The 15,222-nt window shown below is 31.7% G+C and overlaps 2 protein-coding genes across 6 annotated transcripts; one reads left to right on the top strand and one right to left on the bottom strand.

The window, feature by feature from the left end:
- The first annotated feature begins 1,304 nt into the window (after window positions 1-1,304).
- LOC123707794 (pickpocket protein 11-like) lies at window positions 1,305-6,957 on the top strand. Its single transcript, XM_045658132.1, has 10 exons — window positions 1,305-1,310; window positions 1,737-1,846; window positions 2,384-2,462; window positions 2,723-2,841; window positions 3,204-3,225; window positions 4,065-4,231; window positions 5,300-5,437; window positions 5,653-5,777; window positions 6,121-6,396; window positions 6,854-6,957. Exons 1-10 carry the CDS (start codon window positions 1,305-1,307, stop codon window positions 6,955-6,957), a joined length of 1,146 nt encoding a protein of 381 aa, XP_045514088.1.
- A 24-nt stretch (window positions 6,958-6,981) lies between these two features.
- On the bottom strand, window positions 6,982-15,072 carry LOC123706955 (myelin expression factor 2). 5 transcript variants are annotated; one of them, XR_006753447.1, is made up of 14 exons: window positions 14,750-14,903; window positions 14,388-14,581; window positions 14,066-14,228; window positions 13,681-13,765; window positions 13,330-13,447; window positions 13,087-13,233; window positions 12,591-12,932; window positions 11,821-12,046; window positions 11,330-11,445; window positions 10,518-10,653; window positions 10,102-10,172; window positions 7,733-9,353; window positions 7,285-7,371; window positions 6,982-7,045 (listed from the first exon to the last, which is right to left on the bottom strand). XR_006753447.1 is itself a non-coding variant. In XM_045656625.1 (12 exons), the coding sequence occupies exons 2-11, from the start codon at window positions 14,571-14,573 to the stop codon at window positions 10,117-10,119; spliced, it is 1,575 nt and encodes a 524-aa protein (XP_045512581.1). In that variant the 5' UTR covers window positions 14,574-14,581; window positions 14,947-15,072; the 3' UTR covers window positions 8,428-9,353; window positions 10,102-10,116. The 5 variants fall into 5 exon arrangements, 3 of the variants coding, with proteins under 3 accessions (XP_045512581.1, XP_045512580.1, XP_045512582.1); XR_006753448.1 differs by lacking the exon at window positions 7,733-9,353; XM_045656625.1 differs by lacking the exons at window positions 6,982-7,045; window positions 7,285-7,371; window positions 14,750-14,903 and adding an exon at window positions 14,947-15,072 and having other exon boundaries at window positions 8,428-9,353.
- Between the last annotated feature and the right edge of the window lie 150 nt (window positions 15,073-15,222).

Below are 15,222 nucleotides of genomic sequence, written 5' to 3' on the forward strand. Positions count from 1 at the left end.
CAACATGTTACATTAGAAAACCGCTGTGGTTTGTATTAACAATAGCGGTCTTGTTTAGGAGCGCGACAAATGCATATAAAAGTAAGTTTTTTAATTTACTGTTTATTTTTTGTTAGCATTAGGCTATGTAATATCTGACTGGGTAGACCATTTATTAGCCGCAGCAGAAAATACCTCAACGTTCTCTCGCCATATACGTTGTTTGCTCTCGATGTACAGAGCCGAATCTGCGTTACCGCTCGAGTCTTTACATCATGCTCCACTCGTTTTTATATGTCATCTCGAATAAAGTACTCGACTAAAGGGCATATATATACTTTTTCTGTTATGGGTAGTATTTTGAAGTGTTTAAAATTATTTTTATATGAGTCGAGCCCATTTTTCGAGACAATGTGTTTGAGGATTCGCATTTGGAGGTTATATATAAGGTCGAGATATGTTGGATATGTTCTATCGTAGCTACTAAGACCGTAATTAATGACCTATACGTGGGGCTGCACCTAATTGTACATGTACCTACATAAATAAAATAATAAGCTCGTGACGTTTTTGTTGGATACAAACATCTTTCGTAACATTGCGCCTCTTTTAAGTATTTTTCCCAATAACAAGTGTCTTATGTACCATCAAAACTAAAACAAAAAAGGTAAGTACAAAAGAGGAGGAACTGGAAAATAGCTGTTCCTATGCCTATACATATATATAGCTAGCTAAAGTTTATTAAATTAATTCTATTTTGTCTATTGGTTAAACTTGATCTGCCGCGAAACACCCGAGTTGATGAAGTAACAAGATATAATCGCGTTTGTTCTTTTCCACGGCGAATTTATTCATTGTTTCATTTCAGTAGTTTCAATTCAAGTAATACATTTATCGCGTGACGTGGCGTAAGTACTTCAACTAATAATTGATAACATTGCTTCTACTAACAAAAGACATTGTTATTTTACTATAACAATACTCTAATGTAAATACACAATATTATTTTGTATAGGAGGCGTGTTTACTCTAATTACACAAACTCCATAGAGTCGAAAGCTTTTTGTCAACTTCCTTATTCGTTGACGAAAAGCTTTCATCTTAAATTATTCCTTAATTTTTATCTTATTTTACCAGTATTCTACATTTCTGACTTAGACATAACTTATTGTTAAATATAACAGCTAAGTGAAAGTTGAGGAAATACAAGATTAGGAATACCTCAGCTTGGGATTATGAATCTCATCACTTATGATATTCTTATAATTGTAAAATTACCAAACGCACAGATGCGAAATGTCAATACACGATCGTATACCCCTATTATGCTGGTAAGTATGAACAAAAACCTTATCTCAATGAACAGAAATTGTTTGGGCATGGCACAGTAGCGACACCTACAATCCGAGGCTACAATCAGTACAATGACGTAATACTCTGAAACGCGCTAACAAAGTTATTCATAGTCGATTGACTACGAACTGACAAAGAGATATTCCTTTATCCAACTGCCATATTATCAAGAGCTAAAGTAAGTGTATAATACTACAATAGTCGTTCTCCTTTAACAAGAATGATTTATTGGTTTTGACAATTGACTGTCCACTAATAAACAATTGTAAAAAATACAGCTACTCTATGCCATACAATGATGTTGAACGATTATTTATAGTAATTCAAAATCTCCACTTTTACAACCGCAGTTCGACGAAAAATATTAAATTCGTAAAGATTTTATTGCAATGTTTTTATTTAAGAGAAAACGTAACAGAAGGAAGGTGTTTAATTACGTCAAGGATGGATTAAGAAATGCCACTACTCACGGCCTATCTTACATTGTTAATGATCGCATTCATCCATTTGAAAGGTATATTTAATTAAATTTGTCTTAAGGTGACATTTATTTTATCTAAACAATTTTAATTCTAATTTGATATTTTATTATATATAATTATTATTACTACTTGTTATTTCAGATTATATCATTATGTCGTTTTAATTAGAGTTAGTAGCAATTCGGTCTTAGTTGCTATGTTAGTATTAGTTAGCAAACAAAGCAAAAAGCCTCCTATAGATAGGCATGGACAGCATACCAACTTTTTAAGATCTGCGTGTTCTTTTAAAGCAACACATTCAGGATGCCATAGGTGCTACGCCTAACACGTATCAGCAAGGACGTCACCCTTTTCTGAATTAACTATGAAAACTTTCTTTGATAAAAATCTATCAACAACTATCACAAATAAAAAAAATTCGGTATATGAGAAGAAATAAAGTAATCAATAATAAACAATTTCCTATATATAACCAAAATGCACGAATGCCTGCCACGACAATCAATTTACGAAATTGGTTTATTAGCATATAAATGACACAAGTTATAATAATATTTATATGGTTTTAGAATATTTTGGATGATCGGCTTTTTAATAGCGCTTCTGCTCATCGTGATTCTTCTTACAATTCAGTTTTCCAGGTATATCGTAAGTATTTTCATACCATATAATTTGTGTCTACTTATTGATAAGGAAGGCTACCTTTAATCAAGTATTGTTGTGAAAGAGATACACGTATTAAAGAAACCGAAAAAAATAATTAGTTGTTCGATACGACCGAGTGAGAAGTAACTTAAAGCGGTAACTCGGAGTGGGAATGTAACATCCTGGCCTGTAGATATGGCTGGTATATTTTCCAAAATTATTTAAATTATTCAATTTATATTGCAATATTATCGTACTTTTAGGAAGCCCCAACAGTCATAAGTGTGGACATGGACTACTTTGATTGGAACATTTCATTTCCGGCTGTCACGCTTTGTCCATTTTATAAAGTTATTATTCCTAAACTAAAGGCTTTATCCAGGTATCATTATAATAATTCAATAATGTTTTCGTTTCGCAAACTGTAAGAGAGAAAGATTGATTGTAGTGATTTTTCTTTATGCAATGTAATTATCAACCTTTCTATTGATTCATACCATCAATTAATTAAAATTTGCATCAAAATCTGTTGCGCAGCTTAACGATCTAAGCGTACCTGGATGGCAGGAAGCGACTTTATTTAATTCAATATAAAAATTTAATTATCATCTACTTACCATTATTAACCATTATAGATGGCTTAAGAGAATCCTGATATTTTAAAATGATTTCTATCGATATATTTACAAGATTTAAAAGAAAATGTGCTCAAAAAGCATTTTAAATATCGTATTGTGTTTTTAGACGAAAATTCAATGAAACAGGCGTAAATATTGATGGATATATATGGGCAATAATACAAGCAAACTTTGATAGTTTAGAATATGTAAAATTAGATTTTTCGGATGAAGTAATATCAGTAAGTAGCATTTATTTATATGCTAAAACGTTAAATCCGGCCGTTCGACCGGTTTGATTATTGGCAAGACGTTAAGGAAATAATTTTCGATAGTCACTGACTGCAAAAACTCATAACTAGTAGATATAATGAATATATCATTTTTTTTTAATTAAAGGGTGACGTAAAATTTACACTTACTAGTACACTCCAATTCTTCAATATTGGCTATTTTACAATGCTAACAATTGGCCATGACTTCGAGCGAGCTTAATCACGTAAGAGCTTAAGAAAAGACAATACTATTAATCACGTTAGTTATACAGATACGAAGTTATTATATTACACATATGAGATTACTCATTCCCTAGGTCTAAAATCAGAAATATCTTCCAAATTCCTCCTACAAAAACCAACCCAGGAGTCCAAGCACCTCTCTTTCGAATTCTTCGCGATTTAACTGATTGAATAGTGCTTATCCGGAGCTGGATATATTCGGTAGTGGGCTGATCGCTTTTAGAGAAAGCATTGTTAGGTGCCTATCTGGAACCTAATTCGCTGTTTTGCTGATGTTTTTTTTATTATATGTTTTAATTGTATTTTTTATGTACATTTTTTAATTTCTTTTTTGAAACACTTATGTTCACTTCAATTGTCATACATTTAAGATGAAAGATTTTGTAAAATATGCAGTAGATTAAGCACAATGTACGATGTGGTAAGCTTTAATAAATAAATAAAATTAATACAATTAAATATATTTTTAGACATTGGAGCCCAGAGATTATGCGAAAATCGCGATGTCGATGTTTCCGAATTTTAATGCCACAGTGGATACAAAAACGAATCAAAACATTTCAATAGTTACAGCGATGACCGAAATGGGATTGTGTTATGTTCTTAATTCAAATGTTGCTATTTTCGACGATCCCAAGTAAGGCGAAAATATTTTTGTCTTATTATTTACAACGATGTCTAATGTCGTAAGAGAGGCGCTGGCCAGGAACCGGTGGAAGCAAATAGTCCGCTCCAGATTCTTCCTTGATGACCACGACACTCAGAAATGAGTATACAGTGCCTTAAGGACAACTTTGTCGATAGATCTTTTGTTCACAAAACTATGTATGATTTAATCGTGATCAACCAATGATTTCACTAATTGTGATTGTATTGTGTGATTATTCAATATATACTTTTGTATTTTTTTAAACTAATTGATGACCACTGAAATTTTTACAGCAGGGGAAGTTTTAACATAGGAAACTACGTAAAAAATAATATTGAACTCTCCATTTTCGACAGGGACTTCTTCATAAGAGTATCCAATTTATTTAAATCTTATAAGGTTGGTTAACTAAAGTACTAGTTTATAATAAATTTTATATATAATACAATAGTAGCTAAACAGTAATGATGATAATACTTACTAAAACCCCTGGCAAGCAGCCATGTAAAGCACGCAAATCGTCGAGACAAATTTCCATATTCAATTTAATAATTGTTAAAATTGAACTGAAATGTGACATTTAAATGTAGTAATTACAGTGCGACCGTATTATTACAATTGTTAATTAATTTTCAGTGACATGTAAGTTATACCAACAAACATACATTAGTTTAAATGTTAGCATGTTCGATAGCAGATCACTCTTGGGTTCAAGTCCAGGGGTAAGGCTGAAAATCAGACATGCTTTTACGATTGCTCCAAGATAAATTCTCAATGGTAGCCTTGCCCTGATTTTTTTTGCAGAGTTTAAACAGCCCCGTACGTATTTGTCGGGCAGGCGGAGACTGATTTCAATGTACTCGGTGTCCATGTCGGATATATGTCCCATATAAGTACCTAATAGAGTTATGAAACAGAGAGTGCTCTTGTCTCGGAACACACAAGTGCGCTATATGTACCTAACATAAGCCGTCGTAGCTAAGTCGTAGTAGTAATTAAATTTAAAAAATATACCTGTATTTAAAAAAAAATGATGTTTTAGGTATATATTCACAGCCCCGATGAAATAATCACCAGTACCACACCATCCTACAATATCGATATAGAAGCTGCCGTGTCTTTTGGTTTGTCTGTTTGGACAACGAGAATTTCAGACGAGTTGCGAGTGACATCACTACGTATTAGAAAATGCAGGTGTTGAATAGCTTGATGATTTAAGAAAATCATTTTGTTTTTTTGTAGCACGTTTATGTGATAACGACAAAACAAAGTATTGAAATAAATCCTACTATGAAAAGTGCACTTACTTAATATAATTACCATTTTGTATTTTTTTCATAAAAATATAACCAAACGTTGTAAACTTAAATGCTTAAAGTAATTTATCACATTCATCACATTAATTTTAGGTTTATCAACGAAGCTACCAACGACAGATATCCAATTTACTCCTACAGCCATTGTCTTTTGGAATGCAGAATAAATGTTATAAAAACATTATGCGGTTGTATACCACATTTTTATAAGCCTTTAGGTAATTTAATTTCTATATTATTTTACTACACTGTACCTGTAATGTTATCGTAGACTTCATACTACTTTATATATCAAATGACTGAAACATTAGTTTAGTTTCGTTTTAATTTATTCCTTATATTTAGCAATGGGACGAAAGAAAGTCTATCTATATGTACTAAGGTAATACAAAAAATCGTTAAGGTATTTTCAGTTAGTGAAGCATTGCTTATTCGTTTTAGCTGGGTCCGACTCTTGCTGCTACAATTATTGTTTCAGATTAAAAGCACATTCCTATGATAATCAGTGAAATTGCAGAAATGTTTATTATTTTCTGTTCAGTATTTTCTATCTGGTTTTAGCTCATGAGACGATATGTCATATCAGACAATTGAAATGCCTGAATCGTTATAAAAGAGAAATTTTAACTCTATCAACGGAATCAATAAATTTAAATGGTTTGCCGTCCAGTTCTCGAGACTGTGGCTGCCTAAACACTTGTGAATTAGATCAGTACCTTAAAGATAGAGAAGACTTCACAACCGAAACATCTGTTACGACATTGGACATTGGTATAACATCGTTTCCTAAAGTGCGCGTTGTCAGAGACATCATCATTCATTTTTATGACATTCTGTGTAAGTAAACTTAACTATTGAAGGCAGTTTCTTGACATGTTCAGCGCTGATTTCAAATTTTGTTTTGAGTTCCAAGTTTCCGACATCACCATTACATCAAAAATTGGGCTTTATATTTACAAGACGTCAATCAGTTCTTTGATACACATTTACACAAGTCTATTAAGACGCCTTCGCAAATTACGAGTATATAAAGTAAAAATAATACAAGTGTAATGTTTATGATACATATTAAAGGCGTGTTTTTAACATATTTTAAGCTAATTTAAATGCTGTTATATTTAATTTTTCAGAATTTAAGTATAGCCATTTGTTAAAAAGTAATTCATTCTAGTTACTGTTTAATCATAAAGCCATTTAATGTAAAATTATTTTATTACATAGTAATCGTTAATACTTATTGTTTTTTTGAAAATATTTACGTAGTTTTTATTCCTTCAATTGTTTATCTTTTCAGTGCGCAGTGGAGGCGTTATTAACTTATGTATCGGCAGCTCTATAATATCTCTAATGGAAATACTTGTAACGTTTATTAAAACGTGTAATTACCTTTTATTTTAAGAGGGTAGAAAAAATAAAACCGTAAAAATTTGAAATGTCATTTATTTCAAAATTAATAACCATTCTTGTTTTCACTCTTCAATATCTCCTGAAACAAAAATGAATTATACCAAAAACAATAGGTAATATTACGATTTACGCAATCGCAAATAGTTTCTCTATGTTTAACTTATTTTTTAAAAATAAATATTTAGTTTTATGCATAGAAATCTACGTTTACATTTAAAATATAATGATAGTATAGTATTCTTTTAACGACATTATTATAGGAAAAACGATATTGCGATAACGATTTCCATCCTTACGAAATAAATAAAGCTAATTTACCTTGCGGTCCTTCAGCCTTCGTGCTTCTGAGTGTTTGGTACATTCCCGTTTTTTTTACTTCCTTTGCTCGGATTCTTTCCTGTAATCCTACAAACACACATTTAGACCATTATATACCTGAAAATAAATTTTGCTATAAGTAGCTAACACTTAGAAAAGACGTCTATAGACTAACAAGTTTCACTCTCCTCATATGTCAGCGTTGGAATAAAATACCGAAAAAATTCAATCGCTTTGTTGACAACCAAACACACAATTGAAATTGCCGACAAGAACAGTCACAGGCATTAGCAATGTGCAACACGAACCAATTCATCCAGTCCAATTATTTTTCAAACCAATGACCGTCGTCAATTTTTAGCGCTTAATATTGCATTATTGTCCGTAATAAAAAGTAAAAACATGCAACCTCACCCATAGAAAGGGAAACTTTGTGGAAGACACTTACCATCTAAAATGATTTCAAGACTAGTACTTCCGAAGTCAAGGATGGAATCATGTTTTTTTTTCAAGTCGTTTTTCTTCAAACAACTTATGACAAAGGGTAGGACTTGCTTAGGGCCCCTTACAAGTTTTGTTATTTCACACCTTATCCATTATAACGAATAAAGGCTCTGATGACGATTTAACAAGAGTCTTCTCACCTCAACATATTACATGTTGAAACAATTTATAAAATCTGCATGTATTCTTAAATGATAAAAAAATTATGTCAAACGAACAACTGAAGTGTTCGAAGCCTTTCTAAAACAAGGCGTTGTTGATGTAATTAATATCTAGGATATACCAAGGATGCCATTGATATATATTCTATTATCTAAAGATCACAACTCGACACTCGTAAGCAACATTTCCATCTTCATTTTCGCTGTACACAATCTGTTAGATACCTTAATTACGATAGTCAATCCCAAGCTCAAATGCAATGCTCAAACTTCTTACATAAAAGGGTAAAATCTCCGAAAACATGCAATATTCCGACCCTCGATCCATTCTATTCCATTCTGTTTCACTCGTCCTTGCTTCCGCTGCCTTGTTGTACATTATCAAAGAAAAATTCACTCAAAACGCTGTTTAGAAGTATTTGTTATAGCAATACAATACGATGGCAGAGCTGTAACAACTTTAATAAAATAATCCAACATTTAAAAGCATCCGTTTATTGACTACATATCAAAGATATTTGACAGCAATATCATATTTTATTCTAGAATTATTCAAATTGATTTATTCATAAGCGCGAGAACCGTTCGCAATTTACACGGACAGGAAAACGGGTTGAAGTTCGATTTTTGCTACAATAAAAATGTGTAGATGTCTCAATTGTAGGAAACTCTGTTTAAATTAAAACCATTATATTACATATTTCAATGCTGGAAGAAATTAGGTGTCTTTACGATTACGCTGCTACACATTCCTATATAATTTGCTACCAGATATCTCCATGGAAATACCACGTAAATCGGTTGTGTTGCGACGAAGAAACAATTTTCACAATAATAATGCTTAGACAACATTTAACAAAGTTTTCACTTTTAATAGAGGTTATAATTAAACTACTAATTTTCTTAAATATTTTACAATATTGCTACTAATTTATCCAGCATTGGGTATAGTCCCGAATACCAAATGATTAGACCACATGACCAGAATCAATCGACGACACTGACAATTCACCAAACCAATATGCAGTCTCTACCAAATGTCAAACTTCGGAATGACATTGCCGATTTCCTTCCGTGCAACCTATCCGTATAAAACTACAGTATGCCTGAGCGTTTTCTTAAAACATTGTCAATAAAATTAGTATCTGAGAAGGTCAACTCCCCTAAGTGTTAACGACAATCGACAAAGGAATATGAACGAAATGAAATATCCACTTTGCAGAAAATTAGTTTTACAAAAATTTAAATGAAAAAAAACAATCAAGGTCTAGTCTTACTCTAAACTTAAATACAATTAATTCAAGAATCAATGTCAATTGGACCAAAGGTCAAAACTTCAGCTGCGGCAAGCAGACAAAGACGAAGAAAGATGTTTTCCGATAGACCAACTTCGATATGACAACCCTGTAAATACAAAAACATTAATTTATTGGAGCCTCCCAAACAAATTTTATGGCAACCTATTATATGCTCATAAAAAATATCTGCATTCACCATTCCTATACGCTGGCACTTAAAAATATACTCAACTTATAAAACGCGTTTAAAATAAATTGACATTTATTTTAAACATTTTCCAATATACATTGAAGAATTCGTCGTTTTCAACCAATCACAATCAAGTTAAACGCGCCATCATTTCGTGCTTTGAGGCTAGAGGTATCGTACAAGGTACCAGTTTTAGGGCCATAATAAAAAAATATGACTATTTGTCACTGCAAAACAGTATGAAACACCCATGCATAATTCGCTTATAGGATGAAACCTTAACGGCAAATTGTCAATTTCAGATCTTGTTACTCTACGTAAAATCAACGGTACAAAAGTATAGCCAATATATTTTCACGACTCTCTCGAGATTCGAATGTTTGATACACCTAGTCGTTACCAGCTCAGAATGGTGACTTTTCCTCATATTTAATGAACAAGAAATAATGAGGGCAAATCAAATGGAGACCTACTCATACGAAAACTGCAAAGCCAGACGCCGTCGAATTATTTACTTGAACGATTTAACTTTTATAAGTCATCGATCATCAGATCAATATGGACCTATTTATCATAATTCCGTTATGGTGATCAATTCAAATCCCTAATTCATAATCAAGACAAGATAGACACACAGAACAACATTTATACAGATTTTGCTTACCTTGTTATACAGCAATTAGAAGAACCTCACGTCAATAGTCCTTCCGTCAATTCTGGTTCTGTCAAACATTTCTGTACAATTTGCTTAGAAAAATTATTTGAATGTATAATTTGGGAATTATGAAGAATTTAAGATGGGCATACGGTCTAATTAAAAAACGTAGACTAATATTTCTGAAAAGTATTGAATGGTAACTACTAACGTAATGGTTTTATAATCAGTTTTCCAAATTGAATTTGTTTTGCTCAAAATAAAAATATATGTATCACAAAAATTATTGTTATTTTTATACCCACCCAAGCGATAGACAAGAATTACTTTATGGTAAGATTCATTGTCGAAACTGAATAGATATACTTTGTTGACTTTTTTTTTCTGTGTTACATTTGCTTAAATGTGATGTTTTTAAAGGATACTGACTGCTCTCTCGGCATCCCACTCTTTATGGAATCGTACAATCGCTGTATCTGATGACGTCATTTCGGCGAACTTCACTTCTCCACATTCACTGAACTTCTCACGAATTAGCTGCCAAGTTACTGTTGGTGGAAGCTGAAAAAATATTTTCCCTTATAAAATCTACAAAAAGAGTGACCTTTGGTCGAAATCATTACTTATGCAGGATCTCTTAATACTTCTTATATATTTTCGTCAGGATTTTTTATAAAATCTGTGGTTAAAAAACTATACTTATGATTATACTTACCTTTATTTCTAAATACTTAAACAGAAAATTACTATCCTTTTATATTAATTATTTTTACCTAAAACGTAGCTAAAATAACGCAATAGATGTATTTTCCAAACGCTACCAGAATAAATAATAGAATAGTAATCCAAAAAAAATATAAAAAAATAAAAATCTTCTGCTTGTATCTGCTGACGTAATATACAAAGAAAATATATGTTAAGTTATGTTGTAACTGTTTGGCTTTGTTATAAACCACATGCATACAACTACCTTTTTACCAAACGTAGGTTACACTTTACGTGTAAACCCAAGCGCGGGGTTCGTATTCCCGATAAAAAATTGTTTCGGTTGAAGAAAAAAAAAAACACCCTGCTGCTTGCATATGAAGAATTAGTTAGAAATGTTTTAACTCGAAGAAATGTCCAATTGTTTGTTGCCCAAACATAATTAAAGCATAGATACAATTTCTGGACACAAAACGCGACCAATAAATTATAAGAAAAATTGAAAAGAAAAAACTTGGAACTTGTAGCTCACATTGCTGATGATGACCATGTCAGATTGCTTGTCTCGAGTAGATGTTTGTATAGGATTCTCTCTACCATAACCCTGGCCACTTGAAACATTACTATGTTGCATCTGCCTATTGGTTCCTTTAAAAAAATACATCGTATAATTACATAAATCTTTTAGTATCATAGAAAAATTTCAAGAATATAAAATGGTATCTCAAAAAGTTAATATTTTATTTTACATAGTCTTTTTAGGCCATTTTACTAATATTTAAAATAAAAAAAAGTATTTTCATACATTTCAAATACAAGACTTGGTTTAATAGAAATAATAATAAATATTAAATGTGCATTCTATTGTAATACATATGTTTACTCTTAGATGGAAATTATTAAGAATTTGCTATGAAGGCCCACACATTAAGCATGTCATATTTCTGCCTTAATATAATTTATTTCAATTATCTAGCCAGGAACAAAACCCGTACAGATACAATTAAATGACAATGATTTTACCTGAATGAGGACCGCTGCCAAGGTTATTATTTGGGCCAAGCACATTATTTGACATTGGATTGTTGGCCATAACATTTGCAGAGAGATCTGGTCCACCCATTCCCAAATTGTTTGAGCCAACGTTCGCCTGTGCTTGTGTTAACACTGAGCTAACTAGGTCATTTGCTGTAATACCTTGTTGCAGTAACTGGTTTTGTAGTGCTCCTAGACCTGTTAAGCCGAGAGCCTGTAATAAAAACATACAATTATAGATTTTTAAAATAGGTTAAAAGATTAGATACCTCAGATCAATGCTAGTTTATAAACCGTATACCACGGTTACACATTTAATAATTAATTACATAAAATACACGAAATTTTATATATTTTTTTAAAAAATACTCAAAGCTTGTAAGTACTAAATAAAAGAGTAGGTAGTGTCAGATTTAACATTTAACACCTGAAACATTGAAATTACATCAGTGTATTGGTTTGTTATTTTGTCAATACGAGCTCCATATAATATAAACTTACTATAAAATAGAGTTGATCTTGTATTCACATTACAATAAAATAAACAGGTTTTATTTATGACTATATAGTTTAGTAAAGTCAATTTAATACCACAGGCTGATATATTGAAATGTTCATATTTATCCTTGTGATTAATCCATACATAAATATTCAATTAGTAGACTCTTTTCACAAGAGTATACATTTGGTAATTACTATGTAATAAAATATTAAAAAAAAATATATACCATTGAATCAATAATTAGCTTTAAATTTACCTGTAAGCTTAAACCCCCACCAAGACCCGAGTTATTTCCCAAAGTATTTGCATTGAGGCTTTGCCCCAAACCATTCAAGGCAACAGTGGCAGCTGGAACACCCCCCAACACACTTGCCCCTAAACTTGTTCCTGCACTTGTTAGATTTGTTAAATTATTTGTTGGTGTTGGCTGTGGGAGATTCCTTGCAACATCTCTTAAAGGTTCACCGTTAGGTCCAAGTCCTAGACCAATATTCTTTAAACCTTCAGGCAGTCTCACTTCTACTTTATCTGAACCCCTGTCCATACGGACTGTCATTCTTCGATCATACAACATTTGCTTGTCAAACATTGAAATAGCCTGAAAATTTAATATTATTGTCTTTATATAAGTTATTCAACAGCACTATCAGAAGCAAACAGAAAGTAATTCAGTATCTTAAGATTACATTGCACAACTTTATACTATGCACCCCTTAACAGAAAAAAAAATATTGATTTATAAAACCATATACCTGAACAGCTTCAACAGGATGATCATATTCAATGACAGCAAAGCCTCTGCTATTGCCATCTTTATCAACTGCCAAGTCAATATTACGAACTTTTCCAGCCATTTTGAAAATCTCCTTGATTTTTGGTCTATCTGCTTTGTAGTCAAGCTATAGAAGTAACAATAATGTTGAAGGATTCATCTATTTAGTGAACATATAATATGAGCATTTTTAATTTGAAATATAAATATTAAATTCACATACATTTGCTACGAAAACTTTCTTCATCAATGGAGGCTGGACATTAATAGACTCCAAGAATTGAAGACTTAAGCCATATGTGTTGAAATTTTCTGGTTGTCGTGGTTTATTCATGTTCCATCTGAAAATAAATCATTATATATAATAGTTTTCTTAATAGAAAATTAACATTAGAGAACATGTATGAATTATAGTGGAGCACTTTTTCAAAAGTACTTGCATGAAATACAGTCCCGAGCCATAAGCTAAGTTGGGCTCTGTACTTTGAAATGTTTATGTTGAGTGAAAGTAGAAGAATTTAGGACCGCGGCAAATAAATAGACTGGTGTATGGAGCTACATTAATATTTCTCACCCTTCTTTGTCTTCACGATTATTCCTGCCACCTCCACCACTGCTACCACCTGATCTTGGATTATTAGAGCGGCTTCGTTCATTCCCTGCAAAATATATGTACATATTTTAATAATGTTCTTGAGTACAAATATCACATTTAAAAAAATCTGTTATATATAAATATGTAAATTTGGACCATATGTAGTTGTAAAAAAAATTAAATTTTGCTATTTATATTTCTTTAAGTATATTTAGTTATGAAACTTAAACTAAAATATTTATATAATGTTTAACTCAACAAGAAATAGTTTAATAGTTTTATTATAATTCTATAATTATATCCACATTATATATCACACATCATGACCACATAATTATAGCAGCAAAGTACAATAAAATTTTACCAGTTTCTTCTTTTAAAACAAGTTTCCTCCCATTTAATTCATATCTATGCATAATAAATAATGCTTTTTTCATGGCTTCTGTAGTAGTAAATTCAACAACACCACAACCTTTTGGCTTTCCATTGTCGTCATGATATAATTCTACATAAGCAACATCTCCAACCTAAAAAATATTGTAGTTTATAATGTAACTTTTACCGACTATATGTAGTATGTAGTGTATCTATTTTACATCAAATAGACATTATATAATAACATAAGTCCATAACATTTACTACATTTAAGCAGTAGGAATTTTATTACAATAAATAGCTAGAAATACCTTGTCTTTGAACAAATCTTTTAACTCTGTCCATCGGAACTCGTATGGTATGTTAGAAACAAATAATCTTTTTCCTTCAGAGTGATGATTCCGGTCTCCGGATCTATCCCGAATTGCATCAGAGAATCTAGAGGGTCTGTCACCGCGCCTCGACCTGTCCCGTTCTTTTTCTCTGCTGTCATCCATTCCTTATTCTGAGATTGTAAGGTATAATAGGTAAAATAGATAACTATACAAATGAAATAAACAAAGTACCTTACGAGCGGACAATTTACATATTGGTAAAAACATACTATGAAAACACGCACACCGGTAATAGAGCAAGATAACTAAAGAAATATTTGTTAAAAACAATACATTACCTTTCCACGGATAACTGAAGAAATAAAACAATCTACCACAAGCAGAAATAACGCAAGATATTCTTTTTAAGTAAAGCACAAATGACTACCGGCCAGCGTACGCTTTAACAAAACACAAAATGGCGTGTCGACACACGGCTATCAAGTGTTGAAGGACTTTTTGAGACCCCTACCTCGAAAACACAGATGAAACTTACAAGGAGACAATGGCCATAGATATATTTTGACGGATTACAACTCAGCAACTCAAAAAATAGACTTCTATTCTTGGCCTTTCCCATTAGGGATAAATTAATATCAACAGACTTCTATTAAATTCAGAAAATAGTCAATTAATATAATACATTTAATAGATGTTATATTAGATTAAAATCTATAAAAAATATTTAGTAATCTGCCAGTGATATTATTTGATTATCTTTATCTGTATTATAGTTTAGGTATTATTTGTATCTGTGAATTTTTTTACGTCA

The sequence above is a fragment of the Pieris brassicae genome, chromosome 3, assembly GCF_905147105.1.
Source record: "Pieris brassicae chromosome 3, ilPieBrab1.1, whole genome shotgun sequence".
Lineage (NCBI taxonomy): Eukaryota > Metazoa > Arthropoda > Insecta > Lepidoptera > Pieridae > Pieris > Pieris brassicae.